At 53.2% G+C, this 17559-nt stretch overlaps 6 protein-coding genes across 6 annotated transcripts; 2 read left to right on the top strand and 4 right to left on the bottom strand.

Annotated features, from left to right (window-relative positions):
- Positions 1-31: 31 nt before the first annotated feature.
- Positions 32-1696, bottom strand: UHO2_07184 (related to RPN14 ### proteasome-interacting protein involved in the assembly of the 19S proteasome; the record flags this gene model as incomplete). Its single annotated transcript, XM_041558986.1, has 1 exon — positions 32-1696. The coding sequence occupies one exon, from the start codon at positions 1694-1696 to the stop codon at positions 32-34; it is 1665 nt and encodes a 554-aa protein (XP_041414920.1).
- Positions 1697-2029: 333 nt separating this feature from the next.
- Positions 2030-4267, bottom strand: UHO2_07183 (uncharacterized protein; the record flags this gene model as incomplete). Its single annotated transcript, XM_041558985.1, has 1 exon — positions 2030-4267. The coding sequence occupies one exon, from the start codon at positions 4265-4267 to the stop codon at positions 2030-2032; it is 2238 nt and encodes a 745-aa protein (XP_041414919.1).
- Positions 4268-4975: 708 nt separating this feature from the next.
- Positions 4976-6454, bottom strand: UHO2_07182 (putative TFB2 - TFIIH subunit (transcription/repair factor); the record flags this gene model as incomplete). Its single annotated transcript, XM_041558984.1, has 1 exon — positions 4976-6454. The coding sequence occupies one exon, from the start codon at positions 6452-6454 to the stop codon at positions 4976-4978; it is 1479 nt and encodes a 492-aa protein (XP_041414918.1).
- A 486-nt stretch (positions 6455-6940) lies between these two features.
- UHO2_07181 (uncharacterized protein) lies at positions 6941-8914 on the top strand (the record flags this gene model as incomplete). The annotated part of the gene is made up of 1 exon (XM_041558983.1): positions 6941-8914. The coding sequence occupies one exon, from the start codon at positions 6941-6943 to the stop codon at positions 8912-8914; it is 1974 nt and encodes a 657-aa protein (XP_041414917.1).
- Positions 8915-9033: 119 nt separating this feature from the next.
- Positions 9034-10257, bottom strand: UHO2_07180 (uncharacterized protein; the record flags this gene model as incomplete). The annotated part of the gene is made up of 1 exon (XM_041558982.1): positions 9034-10257. One exon carries the CDS (start codon positions 10255-10257, stop codon positions 9034-9036), a length of 1224 nt encoding a protein of 407 aa, XP_041414916.1.
- A 1139-nt stretch (positions 10258-11396) lies between these two features.
- On the top strand, positions 11397-17294 carry UHO2_07179 (uncharacterized protein; the record flags this gene model as incomplete). The annotated part of the gene is made up of 1 exon (XM_041558981.1): positions 11397-17294. The coding sequence occupies one exon, from the start codon at positions 11397-11399 to the stop codon at positions 17292-17294; it is 5898 nt and encodes a 1965-aa protein (XP_041414915.1).
- Between the last annotated feature and the right edge of the window lie 265 nt (positions 17295-17559).

Genomic DNA, 17559 nt, shown 5'->3' with positions numbered 1-17559 from the left:
TTGCACTTTGTGTCAGGTAAAAGAGTGAACATTAATATCGCCTAACAGTACCCTCAGCACCAGCAATCACAACCCTCTCTTTGCTATCCAACCCAATCCAGCTCGTTTGATCGCAATCCCATCCTGCGTACTCGCACACTACTCTCGGTGCAGCGTCTGTCCAGACTCCCTCTCCCTCTGCACCTTCTACGTCCATCCTCTCGCCACCAGCCTCTAACGCTGCACGATACGGCAACCCATCTTGCGTCGCGACTAGCACCTCCAAGCCCTTCTGACCATCAAAGAGCTTCAAAGAGTTTACTTCTGCATTGTTCCTCCTCCATGCCGTGACGAGACCCTTTGGCGGCTCCGTCCCTTCAGCTTTCGAAGAAGAGGAGGTGGCACGGGTATCCCAAACACTAACAATCCCATTAGCTGTACCTGTTATCACCGTGTGACCTCTGACATCAATTGCCGTGACTCCCGCCGTAGGCCCTTGAGTCCACAAATTAGACGCAGAAGGCGGCTTTCCCGGCGGAAAAGCATATTTCTGAGTAGTGACATTCGCCACAGCAGTCCTTATATCGAACTTCTGCCATCCACCGCTAGCCAACCCCACCGCAAAATCTTCTTCTCCACCATCTGCCTTCTTCTCCAGCGCCAAACAGTTGACCGCGGAATAACGATCACTACCGAACAACCTAATCTTCTCCCCTGCCGCAACGTCCCATAATCGTACAGACCCATCTGCTCCACCGCTGAGCACTGTCCTCCCGCGTCCGATAATGCCAGCTGTCAGCACAGCCCGTTTATGCCCTTCCAGCGTGCGTGGGTTGTCGCCTGTGAACGGATCCCAGATTCTCACCGTCAAATCGCTCGATGTGGAAAGTACGACCCGATTGGAAGGGAAGAATTTCACAAAGCGGATGTCTCCTACATGACCTTTGAGCGCAGTCTTCTTGCCAAGGCGGGCTTTGGCGGAGTTGACATGCATACGAATTCTTGCTTCGATATCCCATTTCTTCTCCTCCGAATCTCGTGCTTCTCCGCTGAGGATGTCTCTCTCTTCGGGAGTAAGAAGTGTTTCGATAGCTTGCGAGCGTGCTGAATCGGGATCGAATTCAGATAGCCGTCCTGTATGGAGCGATCCTTCAGCACCACCTGCGACAAACATATCAACCTCGTCCTCAGAAGTCCCATGAGAGATGTCGAATGCATCAATGGTCGGATAGTTCGTATAGTTGTCGTTCACTTTCGACGTCCCCACTGTCGGCAAGAATTTTGTTAATGTCTTCCGTGCAAAACGGACTTGCACGCCCGAATCGAGCTCTATACTGGACTGCAGGCCTCTAGCAGACCTGCTACCGCCGCTGTTCTGCTCTTCCTTGCCGGGCACAACCTCATCAGGGTCTTCCGCTGACGCATCCTGGGTGAGTTCCAAATCCAACCAGCTACCCTGGACTCTGCTAACTTTCAGCCCTTTCGTCGGCCCTCCACTGATTTCGACCTCCCCAATGCTAACTCCACCTTGCGTATCCATACTCTTCCCATCATCTTTGACTTGTTGAAGCGGCAGCTTGAGATGTACACTGGAGGAAGGGGCGTTGGAAGAATAGTACGAAAGCCAAACTTTTTCCCCTGCAATGGTGGAAGAAGAAATGTCGGAGAAGACTTCCGAGTAGTTCGGTTGGATGGATATGTATGGTAGCGCTGCCATGATTGCCGAGTTGTAGCTCGAAGATTGAGTTGCGGTTGGTGTGCAGCGAGGTGGTGAGTGTACGGTGTTGGGAAAGGAGTGGGAAGGAAAGCTGAGTTGAGAAGGTTAAACGCCGCGTCAGTGTGCTTCTGCAGCTGCGGAATCGGGTTTCGGAATACCAAAGAAAGTGGAGCTGCACCGTGCGGCAGACCCTCCTTGCACTTCTACTACTTCTACTTGTCCTACCTTCCGCTACTCAAGGATGATCCTCAGACACACAGGCAGCAGCACCACAAACTATCACACGATCGAACAAAAAGACGATGACAATGAATTCCATGAGACATTACGAGCTTATTTGTGCGTTTTCGGCCCCTTATAGGCCAACACAACAACATCACCCTCTCTCCTCGCATCCTCGTGTTTCACTGTATTCCAATACCTTCCCACCTCCCTGTACCCTTTCAAACTCAAGAGATTCTTCAGCGTCCTCGTGTGTCCCGCTTTCCTAGACCCTTCTTTCAGCAAAGCATCGAAAACAACTAAATGACTAGGCCAAGTATGTCGCCATCCTTTATCCCACACTTCCTCCCTCCCCTCTCCTGTTCCTGACCCTGACCCTGGCACAGGAGAAGGAGGATAGGAGGTATCAACATTAAACGGCATCCTTTCGACCAAGTACTTGATCGGATCATGGTAGAAAAAGTCACTTTGATCCCAGTATTTTACCCCTTTCTGCCTTTGCGTCATTTCTGACTGTGCTGGAGGGGGAGGACACTGAATGAACCAACTCCTGTCCACCAAATCTTTGCTGTGAAGATGCGTAGCCCAGGGTGTCGAATGACAAGGCATGAGAAAGCCAAGGTTGTGGATTCGACCGAAGCCTGTGCCGAACTCCTCCGATTCTCCTCCGACTGGGTCTCGTTGCTGTTGACGGTATATCCTTCCGAGTTCGTAAGGAACTTGCTCTTGAGCAACGCCGTGAATGCTGGCCAGATAGATAGCTGCGACTGGTTGCAGTGTTAACAGCACCGCTCGCAGCCACAGGGGAAGAATATTGATTGCTCTCCAGAGCTGCTTTGCTACTCCACCCTTCCTCTCAGACTCTACCTGACCCGCTGCCCCACCTTCACTTACGTAAGAAACCGCCAACCCGCTCGCAGCTAAAACACTCAACACCGGCAGCAAAGGTTGCAGAAACCGAAACTCCTTATGTCCCAACAAGCTATACACACCAACAGTCACCAACACCAGTCTTGCTAGCGACTTCTTTTCCTCCCCACCCCTCCCCTCCCTCCCTACTGACAGCATCGCATCAATCAACCCAAACACCGTAGCAGGCAACCAAAAAGTACATAACACTGGCAAACCTTGCGTCCAGTACCAATGCCATGAATTTGCGCCGTAAAAGATGCTTAAATTACTGACAACGTTCTTGTGCAAGAACGCAACCAAGCTGAGTGCTGGTAGAAAGGGCCTAGTGTGGGGTGATGCGTTCGAGAGATAGTCGTAGGTCGTATCCACCACAAGGGCAAAACTGAGGCCGGTGAGGCCGATCAGGGTGAGAATGCGGATGAGGGAGGCCGTTTCGCCGATGATTTCTAGGGTTGGAAGAAGAGATCTTTCTCCTTCCCCTGATCTGCTGGACTTGTGGGATCTAAGACATCGCAGCTGCTTCACGAAGAGCTCAGCGACGAGATAGACCCAAAATACCCCATTCGTCGGCCGGAGAAGACATGCGCCAGCAGCAAGCCATAGACTTCTTTTGAGGGTTCGATCATAGATCGCCCTGGCCAATTGCTTTTGTTCGAATGCGAGGTCTTCTTGCGATTGCCAATTTCCCTTCCCTTTCTCCTGCCTTTTCTTACCCAATGCTTTAAGCTTTAAGTGCTCCTTCTTTGTCGCAAAGTACTCCACCTCAGCCCCGTCGCCGCAGTAGAAAGGTTTGAAAGGCCAATAAAACAAGCCAGCAACCGTAACGGCCGCCTCTGTACAATTGCTAAACGTCCTCGTAGCCGTATACAGCCCATACAAGTTCGTCAGCCCCACCAGGGTCGAAAACCAAGCAACCCTCTCGCCTCCTATACGATGCGCTAATCTAAACGTAAACCAGTCCCCTATCGCCGCAATCACTGCTTGTTGCAGTCGCGGGAACAGCAGCAGCAGATACGTCTGATCTAGATCTGTCACTTTCAACAGCGCATAACTGGGCACGAAGAGAAGCGGGTGTAAGATGGACCGTACCGGGCCGTTAAGTACATTATGTCTCGCTAACTGGAACCACGATGCATTGGCCGGAAGAGGAGAATGAGGATTTGTAGACCACTCCCAACTCTTAAATCCATGGCCGAACACGACTCGATGCGCGATCTCAGTCGTTTGGTAGTATTCATCGGGTTGGAAGAACGTCCGTGTTACTAGGGCGTTGATTAGACGGAAGGCGAGGAAAAAGAGAAAGAGTGAGCGGAGGTTGACTGTTGGTGAGGGAGGTGTGGTTGGTATTGAAGTTGCTGGCGAGGGTGTTGTATCTGAGCCATCTGGACGTGATGCGGGTGATGGTGGTTGTGCTCGCGAGCGGCTGCGCAGCTCCATGGTGGAGTGTTAAGGTCGCCAGCGCTATCGAGAAGTCGAGGCAGAGATTGCGAAAAGGAGACGGAATGGTGTACGATGTAAGAAGGAAAGATGGGAAGTGTTGGTTCAGAAACCTCCACTCCAACACACAACAGAGCGCTGCCGGATTTAGGTGTTTTCGGTGTTGATTTCGAGGTTTCGTGTCTGCATCACGTGATCAGTCATGTTGGCGTGCGTGTCTGGGCTGGACTCAAAACAATCGATTTTTTTGATTTTTTTTTTGGCTTCGCTTATGAAGTGCGGAGCGGAAAGCTCTCCGCTCCTCTCTTCACTACCATCATCTCTTTCATCTTCACCAAACCAGGCGCGCTGATAGCAGCCTGGTTCATCGATTAAATTGCCCTCCCTGTACTCCCTCCCTTGCCGCTCGTCTCTGCGCTCGACCGGCCCCTGTTACGGCGGGCCGGGAGCCTCCTTGTCGAGCTCCGAGGACCTCACGGGTCTTTGCCTGCAATCTATTTAGTCTGGTTTGTCTTTTTTCGTGCGATTGAATTCAAACGGGATTCGCATCTTCTGTTCTGCTCATACACAAGTGCGGAGTGCAATCTCCATCATCGAATCCTTCCATCAATCACGACAGCAGTCGACAATCTCACATTCACAAGCACTTGTCTCTCACATGGATCGCACTTTCGCAACAATGTATTTGCATTATATGCTGCTCTTATACTACGCTCTCCTTCTACGGATATAATCGCGAACAGGCTCATTGCCCGCCTCATCAACAAAAAACCTCCTTTTCGACTCATCTTCCCACACGAGCACGCCCAGTTGCTTAGCATAGTTCCTGACCTCCTCGAAGTCGAACTGACTTGTGAAGTCCGTAAACAACGAACCCAAATTCTGCACTACCCTGTTCTTCTCTCTTTCCCATAACCTGATCTGATCCGAGACCGTCACTGGCAACAACGGGTCGTTCCGGTGCATCTGAACATGCGCATGATGCGTGAGATACGTGATGATCTGTTCTGCTGTAATGCCATTCGCCAGTGCTGACTTGACCGAGTCTCGCGTGATCGACCCGACAACAAGGTTCGGAAACCGCGCTTTGATCGTAACAAACAGCGACAACACCGCAACTCGGAGAGGGTTGGAGGTGTATGCATAGAGTCGGTAGTTGGTCTCTAAGATAATGTAGCCTCGTTCTTCCTGTTCGGCTCCGTTACTCGACAGGAGTGGGATAGCTGCTGAAGAGGTCAACGTTGTAGCTAGACGAGTGGGGTAGAACCGCCGGCTGGAAGCTTTGCGTTGATAGACCAAACCGTAATCACGGAAATCTTCAAGCATATGCAATTGCGTCTCTGGCAATTCTTCCGTTGAGTAATCCCTCCCAAGCTCCAAGCTGCCCAACATGAACAGGAAAGCCAGCACCTCAACCAGATCCATGTTCCTCTCTTCTGCCATATCTAGATACTGCAGCAACAAGTCCCACAGCTGCGTGTTCACATCTTCTAATAAGAACTGGAACCCTCTACTCGTAATATTCAACCCGCCGCTACCCGACCCCGAACTTGGCCTGGGCTGCATCAAGTTACTTCTCCTCAAAAGATACAACACTGGCTCTCTCGGCGTAGACGAATTCTCACTACCGACCATGTAATGCAAGATGGTCTCCCACTTATTCCTCGCATACTGATCCAAGAACGCAACATCCACCGCATTCTTATCCTCCGTATCACAAGGAACACCAAAAGACCTATGCTTGCCTCCACCAGTCAACGCTCTTCTCATCCCATCCGTAAACACTGCATTCAGCAGCAAAATCTGCTTCCCTCCCGTCGACTTCAACTGCACAATCGAAAGGCGGGAAAGCTTGTCTACAGCCGCATCAAAGTCCTTCCGCGCTTCCTTCTTGATCCAGGCAATGAAATCATCTGCTGCGAGTGGAACGTCGAGGAAGAGCATATGCATGATTAATTGCCGTGCCATCATGGGAAGTAGACGGAAGATGGCTAGACATGATGCTGGTTTCTCGTAAAGTCGGATGAGAACGGAGCGAGGTTGTCGGTCGAGGAAGTCGTCGATGGTTTCTGCGCCAATGCCAGCCGCTCGAGAATGTTCGGATATTGATAAAGCGTTGTTGTTACCACCTCTGGAAGTCGAGGTTACGCCTTGGCCTGGGCCGGGAGTATGTCTTTGGCTGGCCATCGTTGCTGTTGCTCAGCCTGTGTAAGCGGCCGAGGGTATCGATGATGTACGCGCTTCAGAGCTCCATGAGATCCCAAGAGTGTCCCGAAGCGAGCTCTTGCGGATCTTCACAGATATATCCGCCTAGATCCTCCCTGATTTAGGCGCCAAAGGTGACGGTGGACGGCCGAGAATTTCGAGAAGGCTTGGACGATGATAGGTAAAGGATGTGACATGGCCTCGGCTGAGTCGTATTGAGCAACTTGGCCTCCACACAGCGCTTCTCAACATCCGAGTTCCGAGGATTAACGAGGAAGCTCAAAATTCATTGAGACTTTTGGCGGGTTCATTTTACGGCCAAAAAAAGATCAATCAAATTTCGCAGCTTGTGGCCTCGACCAGAAGAAAAATTGTGGAACCTTCAAAGTTCCTTTGTCCTACCCTTCCTCCTTTCTGCCTATCCTCGACACCACCATCCTCCCCCTCTCCATTGAGGCGCCCACAACGATGGCAGCCTTCAGCACAACAGACGAGGCAGTCCTCACCGCACCTCTCGAGCTAAACCCTCTCGCCCAGTCCGCAACCGCCTCTTCCTCTGGTCGCTCCATCTACCACGTCTACGACATTCTCTCGACTGCAGCCAAGATCCGCAGCGGCCGATTCCGCAGAGTCGCACTGCAATTTCCAGATGAAGCGCTAATCGACTCAGTACCTGTCTACTGGGCTCTCAAGAAGGAACTCCGCACGCTATACTCCACGGAGGAGGCACCAACATCAGCATCCACCTCCAAAGCCAACACAGCTTTGCCAGAGTTCTACATCCTCGCAGACACAAGCTATGGAGGATGCTGTGTTGATGAGGTAGCAGCTAAGCATGTCGATGCCGACTTAGTGGTGCACTATGGTCATGCTTGCTTGTCAGCGACGGCTAGGTTGCCGGTGATCTACGTGTTCACGAAGCAGCCTTTAGAGGATGTGAAAGGGGCAGCAAGAAGCTTAGCGGAACAGGCAAAGCAGCAGGTGGAGAGAAATGAGAATATCAAGGCTCTTGTCCTGACCTATGATGTCTCATGGGATCATGTAGTGGAAGAGGTGTATCAGGCGACAAAGCATGCGTTGCAAGAGCAAGGTGTCCAGTTGCCGCTGGTAAGAACGCATGTTGACTTTAAAAGAAATTACGATGAGAAGCTGGTCAATGGCGAGTCAGCTGCCCCCGACGCATCGGCACAAGAAGCAGCATGCTGTGGAGGATCTAACGGTACATGCTCAACTTCAGCACAACCAACTTCGTCATGTTGTGGAGGCGGATCGTGCTCTTCCAACTCGTCATCTTGCGCCAAAGCCACCTCAACATCAGCATCAGCAACAATACTCTCAACACCAGCCTCGTCCACAAAACACGAAGACATTGTCTCCGAAAGAGGATCCCGACCACTCGGTCCATCACGCTCTGCCACCCTTCCTCCTGGCGTATCATCCTCCCAATGCGCCTACCTCTACCTCGGCCCCGAGTCCCTCTCCCTAACTAACCTCCTCCTTACCCTCGGCACCTCAACCCCACTCGTCTCCTACAACCCAATCACTTCCACCGCACGAGTCGAAACCGGCTCCACCAACCGCTTACTCATGAAACGCTACGCATCAGTCCTCAAAGCGCGGGATGCCTCCGTTGTCGGCCTCCTAGTCGGCACCCTCGGCGTGCACTCCTACCTCCCACTTCTCAAATACCTGCGCAACCTCCTCACTGGCAAGAAAAGCGGTCGAAAAGTATACACCATCTCCGTGGGCAAACTCAATCCGGCAAAACTAGCCAACTTTCAAGAGATCGATGTATTCGTCCTTGTTGCTTGTCCCGAAAACACCTTGGTGGATAGTAAAGAGTTTTACAAGCCAATTGTTACGCCGTTTGAGATGGAGCTTGCCGTGAAGGCCGCGGAGAGGATGGAGAGGGGGGAAGAGGGGGTGGATTGGACGGGGAAGTACGTTTTGGATTTGGAAAATTTGGTTCCTTCTGATTTTGATCAGGAGGAATTGGTGAAGAAGGCACAGAAACTTGATATCCATGGCAGTGCTGAAGCGGAAGGCCAGCGAGAGGATGAGGCAGGGGAGGAAGAGGAGGAAGAGAAGGAAGAGGACGGTAGACCACACTTCTCTCTCATCAGTGGAACATACGTGCGTCGACGAAAGTTCAACAATAACTCTAATACAGCCACTGCACCCGCTGTGCAAGGTTGGACAGAACAAGCACTGCAACTCAGCAATACAGCTGCTAACGGCGAAGATTTGGTGGTGCTCCGAAACCCTACTACAGGCGAACTGACAACTGTGTTGGAGACTGCTTCCATCGCACACCTCAACAAGCGCGGATGGAAAGGATTGGAGCAGCGACTGGGTATGGACGAACCAAGCGAACTGGAAGAGGGTCGAGAAGGTATCGCCAAAGGATACAAAGATGCTGGTGGGGAAGGACACATCATGTAACATTATACACGCGGTTTCCAAACCACACACTGAAAGTAGCATTCTGGGTGACTAAAACGAAGGTGCATTAACAGAACCAAATGAGTGTGCTCTTCATCATTCTTTTATTCTAAGAGGAACTAGAGGTGTCCATCTCCCCCACCCTCCAACAACCCAACAATCAACCAAGAAGCTCCTGCAGCCACACCTCCCACTGCCAACGTCGAAACCGCACCGTACGCATAACCCTTGAAGCCACCTTCTCCGCCAGTAACCCTCTGCTTGACCACACCAAAGATCAAGAGAATCACACCAGTAATCACCACTGAGAAGAGCAAGGCCTTGCTTGCCTGTTCCAAAAACATGTAGGGAAGCAGAGGAATGATGCCGCCGATGAAGTAGCTGAGACCGATGGTCAACGCTGAGATGTACAGACGCGAGGTGCTGACCGGCTCCAAACCTTCGCCAAGCTTGAGGAGGAATGGAGTAAGACCAGCCTGTTCGAGGTCTTCTGTGTCATCGTTGTTGAGGAGCTGCGATTCTTCGTCGCTTGAGGTGCGCTTGTGTGCTGGCACTGATGAGACCGAAGACAAGGAGGAAGGAACTGGTATGCAACCAAAGATGCTCCTACGCGAAGAAGAGGCAGCACGTTTCTGCTGAGCCAGTGCGAGCTGTTGAGCTTCCTTACGCGCCTGCTCCTTGGCTGTGAGCTCGGCAGCAATCTGAGCTGAAGTCTCGGGGGCAATACCGTAGTCCTTTAAGATATCATGTACCTGACGCTGCACCTCACTGCCGCACGATCGTTCTATCCTCTGCTCGGTGCATCTCTGGTTGAAAGCGAAATGGCTCATCTCGGCCTGAGCCGACAAGAAACCACCAATGCCCATCGAGATAGCACCCGACACCAACTCGGCCAAACCAGCCAACACGACCAGCTTGGTCGATCCAGTCGAAGACAATCCTGCGGTAAGCGCAAACGGAACGGTCAAACCGTCGCTGAGACCAACGATGCAGTCGCGAGCAAAGTCCGGATCGATGAGAGTGCGCTCGTCTGTACCAACAACTTCTCGGCAACAAACAAAGTTGGGGTCGTGTTGCTGGAGGCCAGATGAGGGACATTCGTGAGTAGCGCTGAGGGTGGAAGCGGAGGATGAGGCAGCGCGCGAGCGAGATTCTTGTGTAGTAGAAGAGTAGCTGACAGCGTCGGCGGTGCTGGTCGCCCAGAGGAGAGGAGTGGACTCGGACTTGGCCATCTTGGAAGGAAGCTTGACGGAAGCGCCGTTGGAAGTAGAGGGGCCAGTGGCGGCACAGGAGCAATTGGCGCAGCCACCAGTGCCGGCTTTCTTGGTTGAAGAGCATGCCATGTTGGAAAGAGAAGCGGGTGCTTGAGACGGAGCAAGATTGCAGAAGGGTTATATGAGGAAGCGGGTGAGAAAGAGAGAAGTGGGAGGGGGCAAGGTTATATAGAGATAGCGCAATCACGGACGTTAGCTTGAGTGAGGCTCAGTCGACTTGTTTTTTCCCTTCTGGGCAAAAGAAAATGGCTTTGGTGTATGTGCGTGCGGAGAGTGAATTGCCAAAAAACTCGTCTAGACAGCCGCGACAACCTTTTTGCTCTCTTCCCGACGAGCCGAAGAGCTGCTGCAGGTCGCAAGTCAAAAGTTTGGACGAGAGCCAATGATGTTGGTTGTATTATACGCCATCACCTTTTCTGTCACATCAATGTCGACGCAGCCACCGGCAGCCGAAATGAACTCGCACTGACACTGCCGTGTCACACTCGGAGCGAGTTACGATTCGGCCCATCCGCCTTGACCGACATCAGACCTAAATTGAGAGCAAGAAAGCTGCTTTTGTGTGATCAAAGCTCTGTCTGGCATCACCGCCGGCACAGAAGAACGGGTCTGCAGATCTAAAATTGATAAAGAATTGATAATGGAGCGAGAGCTTTGAGCAGGCGCAATTCAGCCAATCAGAAGCTGTCTATTGGAAATCGTCGTTCAAGGAGAAAGTTGGCCGAAAGAAAAGCCGGTCTAACAACTTTCCCACACGAACTTCGGGTCCTAACACGGTAAAAGTGAAAAAGAAAGAGGCCTATTGGAAAGGTGCAGCAAGGCGCGACGCGTTAAGCAGTGAAACAGCAGCAGAAGGGGCAGCCAAAAAGGGTCCCACTCTCACTCACGACTCACACTTGACTCAAACTCCACTTTCAGGCGAGCCGCCGCCGCGTTCTCCACGGCTCGAGACAAGGACAACGTTCGACTCAGCCTTGCTTACGCCAGAAGCATATCTTGCCTCAATCCCTTGAACCTTCACTGTCACTGCACCTGACATTCGCCGTTGCCGTCCCGTCGCCATCGGAGACGCCGACTGCTGACTCTTTGCTTTCGGATCAAGACCGACGAGCTCGCCGTTCGGAAACGCATCCGACATTCTCACTCATTTTTTCGGGTGTTCCGTTCAGCCCCTTCTACCACATGATCGCTAGCCAATCTCAGCCAGGATGCAAGTCGAACCGCCCAACTTTGCCTCTTCTTCGCCGCTTTCGTCGCTCGTTCCCTCTTCCGATCCTTCCATCGAACCTGCTCCTCCTGTTGGTGCGAGAGTCAAGGTCACATACTCGCGCAAGCCTGCCGCACAACAAGAGGCTGATAGCACCCGTCCTGGTCAGGAATCCTCTTCCTCCTCGTCGCAACCTGCTTCACCCTCCGATCACCTCTTCGATACACCGGTGCGCTCATACGGTCGAAACACCGCAGCTGCCGACACCGCTGAGGACCAGGATGCAAATGATGTTACCATCACTACAGCCGCCGGACACTCGCCATCGACAACTGCACACGCTGCCAACTCTGCGATCAAGCCCATCACTTCCTCCTCCCTCTTCCGTCGTGTCGACTCTCAACCATCTCAACACAGCGACAACGATGACGAACGAGAGCAAAGCTCAGCCGATTCCCCAGCGGTCAATCGTCCGAACAAGTTCCAGTTTGGTATCGCTCGGGCCATCTACGATTCCGACTCGGACAGCGAGGTGCCTGCTACCGGCAACGATTCGCTCCCTGCGCGCCTAGCCAGCAAGCAAACGGGCAACACTAGCAAAGACAAACGCGACGATGACGCCATCATTGCACGCATTCGTGCCCAGCGACTGGACAACACCGACTCCGATCCTTTCGGCGGGTCATCTCTGTCCTCTCTGAACATGTCTAGTCCTCAAGCGCAGTCTTCATTGCAGAAAAGTGACGACGAGGAGATGCCGATCGATGATGCAGGAGGCAGCCTTGCCGTCTTCCGTCCTCGTGGTGCCAAGATCTCTGCTATGCGTGGCAAGGGTGGGCAAGCCAAGCGATCCAAGTTCTCTTCTTCTTCTTCTGACAAGGAGGCTAGCGCGGCATCCGATGATGAGGACGAGGGCGTGAACCGCAAGGCTCGCGCGTTAAAGCTGGCCAGCTCGCCATCTTCTTCGTCGGCACCACAGGCAGATGACCATGACGCAGAAGCCGGACCATCGACGGTAGCCTCGCGACGCGAAAAAATTGCAGCGCTTGCTGCCAGAGCACGAAAGGCACATGGCGGAGATCAGCCCGAAGCAAACACTGAAGCAGACCCACTCATCGATGCCTTCCTTGGTGGCGGAAGTCCCGGGCGTATCCCTTCGCGTTCTCCATCTCTCGACATCCAGGATAGCGACGAAGCCGAACACAATGATGCCATGCCAGCTTTCATGGCTTCTAAGTCTAAGCAGTCCAAGCCCAAGAAGAACAAGTCAAAAAAGTCCAAGCGCGTCGCTGTCGAGCGAGACATTCTCAGCGATCTCGAAGACGACTTTGAACGTGCCAACGCCAAGGTCGCCTCAAAGCGAACTGCTTCATCGAAGGAGAAGGCACCACCCAAGGTCAAGCCACTCAGCAAGAAGGAGCTCGAGACGATGAACAGGCAAACTGCACGGATCGCTCGTGAGAACCGTGCAAGACTCAGCTCTGCCTCGCAAAGGAAGACGATCGGTCTCAACGATCTGCTCAACAAGATTCAGGCTAGCGAAGGCCGTGGCAAAGCTAACAACAGTGCTGATAGCGCTACCGTTGAGCAGCCCTCTTCACAGATTCCATCTGGTCAGTCCAAGAGCCAGCATGCATCTGATCCTATCGAGTCCGATCCGATCCCCGAGCGGTCCAGCCCGCATCCCACTTATTCCAGCAGCCCTGTTGTTCCCGTCTCGAGGCAGCAGGAGCGTAGGCTTGGGCTTGATCAGTTCAACAGCTCGGCCAACATTCTTCCTGCTGGTCGTGTTCCCGGCGTGGCAACGAAGCCAGATGACGCCGCGCAGATGCATCAGCTTCTCGCTGGTGCAGGTAACGACGACGACGATGCACATTTGCCGGACTTGGCGTTCATTTTCAACAAGGGTCGTGATCAGCAAGAGACTGACAGCGAGGCCAAGCGCAAACTGCAACAGCTTCGCGACATGAAGCTTCGCCTTCTGGAGAAGTCGCGGCAGCAGCAGCAGCCGCAGCCAGGCTTGGAAAGAGCCATCAAAACCGTCATTGCAGAGGAGAAGAACATGCAATCGAATGTCGGTCAAGCTGCCGGGGAGGAGGATGACGACCTTGAGGTCTACAAGCCTGGCGAGGTGCTTGCTCAGAAGCATAACCTGCCCACGACTCCCGGAAGGAAGCGACCCACCGACATGGTCTACCGTGAACTCGATATCAAGCCTGGGAAGACACCTCCCGGTCGCAAGCCCTACATCGGCACCGACGCCAAAGGCTCTCCCAACACTGCGTCCTTGGCACACAAAGCTGATGACGCAGAGAACGAGGACATTGACGAACTCATGGTGTCTGACAGCCAACTTCGAAGTGCAGGCAAAGGTCTCTTTGTCGCTGCCGACCAAGCTGCTGGTAACATCCCAGCTACACAGCCACAGCACGCATCAACACAAGCTCGACAGGACGAGTCTCACGCGCCTCCTCCCGCTACACAAAGTTCGGCACGCACAGGTCCACTCAAGATGACTCAAGCCCAGCTCAACGCTGCATTAATGCGCAAGATGCAAACTCAGAGTCTCAAAGCTCGATCGCAGAAGGACATTAAGCCTACAAAAGAGGCCGTCGACAAGCATGGACGTGCTGCCGCCCCTGACGTCAAGGGTATGCTAGCTGGTCTCAGCGCATCGGCAACGGCTGGTGGTCAGGCTCAGGACGGCGAGCAGGAAGCGGATGAAGACGAGGACGACCCGGACTTCATCATGCCTCCTGCGCGTGATGCTGAGTCGGTGATTGGTAGTGATGTCGACATGGGCAGTGCGAGCGAGGCTGAGGCTGTTGATGACGCTGATGACTTGATTGACATGGGCAGTGCAGATGAGGACGAGGAGAATCAAGATATCGACGAACAAGGTGTGAGGGACACGATCGAGGATGCGGAAGAGGTGCACGATAGTGAGAAAGAGAACGCTCCTCCACCGGCCAGCCAACAGTCTCAGCTCTCGAACGCTTCTCCAAGCCTTGGTCGCGCCCTACCGCCCAGCCGTGCTGTTATGGATGATGACGAGGACGAGCTACCGGTTCCTCGTGCTACTGCTCGTCGAGGACGTCGCAGTGCGTTGGCTGATGACGAGGATGGTGATGACGAAGGAGAGGAGAACTCGCTCCAGCCCGGTCCTTTCGATCGCAGCCGTGATAACACCAACAGCGAAGACGCAGTACAGAGTCAGAGTCCCAATCGAGCTCGGGTCCCACTCGGCGACATTTCCAGCCAGTCTATCGATCAGAGTATTCCCTTCTCTCGCTCCAACACTTCTTCGCCAGCTGCACAACACGCTCAGCCTCCAGATCCAACTGCTATTCGCCGCGATCCTATCCTCTTCCCTCTCACTGGAGGACAGGAGGAAGACGATTCGTTCCGTACCGACGACATCCCTTCGCAGGCCGGCGATCTCGGTCGCTTCTTCGAACCGACCATGCCACCTCCTGCTGCGCCCAGATCGCTCCTTTCGCAAGCTCCGCAGAAGTCGTTCTGGGATCAAACGCAAACGCAGACCCAGAGTCAGACTCAGGATCAAAGCCAGCTACCCCCCTCGACCCGTCCAGCACAGACAGCAGGTGGCGCACGAGGGCTCGAACGAGACGAGTCTGCCAACTCCGCACTTGGCGCTTTTTTCCAAGACACACAGCAAGACGAGCTGCGTGGCGAGAGTCTTGACATCTTTGACAATCCTAAGAATGCCGACGGAAAGGCACGTGGATATACTCAGTTCTACTTTGACGGCACACCGGCTCCTTCCGCTGATGCTCCGACCACTGGTAGCAGCGTATGGGATGCTTCGGCGATGCCTCCGCCCAAATCGACTGAAGTCGATGCATTTGCGGCCCTGCGAAAGGCTCAGATGGGTGAAGCGATGGATTTGCTCGATGCGACTCCCTCGGTTTTGCCCAGTTTCGACGAGAGTCAGGCTGAGCGTGAGGCGTATGCTCAAGCTGAGGGAGGCAAGTTGGCAGCGAACATGTCTCCGGAGAAGATGTACATGAATCGGGATGGCTTCTTTACGCAAACGAAGCCGAGTCAGCAGGCGGGATTGTGGTCTCAGTACGATAGCCAGAGTCAGTCGCAAAGCCAGAATAGGGGTGGTGGTGTGTTTCAGGGTGGGCCTTGGCCTAGTCCTGCTGCTGATGCTTGGCGGGGTAGTGAGCTCAGCATTGCGAGTCACGTGCAAGGTGCAGATGAGGGAGAGGAGGATGAGGAGGAAGATGCGCCTGTTCAGCTTAAGCGATTGCGACGTGGTGTTGCGTTTGCTGCGTCGCCGCAAGCTGAAGAGCAGAACGACGGTGAAGAAAGCGGGATCGACGAGAACGGTGTTCCCTCCAGCCAACCCGAGCCCAAGCCACGCAATGCGTTCGACGTACTACGCGAAGGTCCGATTCACGCCTCACCATTCGAAGAGGTCAGCAAAGACAAGAAGCGCAAATCGGCTTTCATCGAAGGTGAAGCCGAAGAATCAGAAGACGAAGAGCTTGGAGGTGACAAGAAACGCGGCGACGGCGGTGGACTCAAAGGCATCATTGGCGATGACAATGACAACAATTCTGCCACTGACGAAGACGAAGATGACGAGGACGACGCCAACGCTGAAGATCTCCAAGAACTCGTTGACAATGAACGCGAAGTCGATGAAGCGGAGAAAGACGAACTCGTCAATGCTCGTTACCGTGAAGATGTGGAAGCACGGGAACGGGCGGATCTCGAACTGCACACAAAAGCTGCTCAAGGTGGTTTGAGAAACCGTCGTGGACGAGCTGGTTTGAATGGGATTGAAGGGTTCTTGGATGATGATGCGGATGAAGAAGAGCTTCAGAGAAGGGCTGCGTTGGGGCAGCGTGTGGGTTCGGGGGCGTGGAAGAAGAGGAAGTTGGATGGCACCGAGGATGGGATGGAAAAGTTGGCTGAGCATGAAGAGGCGAAGGCATTTGTGAGGAGTTATGAGGGGACGCACAGGGTTGATCATGAGTCGGATAAGTATGGGTTCTTGGCGCTGCCAGAGGGTGAGAGGGATGATGATGATAGTGATGATAGTGATGATGAGGATGAGGATGAGGGGGAGAAGGATGAAGATATGCGCGGAGGGGAGGACGAGGGTGTGGAAGAGGACGAGTTTGGACCGGTTGTGACGGCGCAGCCAAAAACAATCAGGTTCGATGAGGTTCGAGCTGCGGTGAGGGAGCGTAAGAAGGCTAAGAATCGACGTGCGCTCGATGATGATGAGGATGACGACCAAACACAGGATAAGGGTTGGGATTCGGACGAAGATGATACAGAAGCTAGACTTGCTGTTGCTTTGAAGGATCGTACTAAGCTTCCTACCACTCAGCCTTCTGCAGCGTCTCTGGAGATCTCGAAGCACAAACAAGGTGTGGTGCAGTACGGCAAACGAACTCGTCCCTCTAACTCAGACGATATGGATATCGATCGTGATTCCCTACCCCACCCTTCCACCACCACCGAAGTGGAAATTGAGGATGAGGATCACTCAACATCTCTCATGGCCCGTCTTCTCTCCCGTCCAACTCTCCCTCATCCTTCCTCGTCGTCTCTGCGCCACTCCTCCATGGCTGTCGATACCCTGGAAGACGCAGAACCGGAATGGGGTAACGACGCGAACCTTGTTCGTGCGCCGAAACCTAGCGCTAACGCTGGAACTTCGCAAAACTCTACTTCTTCCAAAGCGTCTAAATTTGGTGCTTCACCGTTCAATGCGAAGACCGCAGCAGCAGCGGGGAGTGAAGGGAAGAAGAAAGCTGGCAAGGCAAATGTGGGAAGTATGCTGTTGGGTAAACAGGGGATTATGAGGAGAGAGAATGGGTTTTCTGCTTCGAGCTCTGGGTCTGGGTCGGGTAGATGATGGGTTGTGGGGAGGTGCATTGCATTATTCTATTTATTCATTGGCAGTGTTTCTATCGTGCAGTGATTGGATTGTGGTGTGAGGGTTTGAAGGTATGGTGAGCGAAGAGTGTTCGCTGAAAGCGATGCTCATAAGTGAGAAGATAGGTCGAAGGAGGTTTGCAGATTTTGTCGTCATGTTTTCCGTTCCCATTTCAGTCTGATCCTTGTCATGGTGAAAAGTTGGCATTGCATCCTTCACATCAGCGACAGATGGTGACACAAAG

The sequence above is a fragment of the Ustilago hordei genome, assembly GCF_900519145.1.
Source record: "Ustilago hordei strain Uho2 genome assembly, contig: UHO2_contig_24, whole genome shotgun sequence".
NCBI lineage: Eukaryota > Fungi > Basidiomycota > Ustilaginomycetes > Ustilaginales > Ustilaginaceae > Ustilago > Ustilago hordei.
Note: the sequence above shows the minus strand (reverse complement) of the source record. Positions and strands in the feature narration are given on the sequence as shown.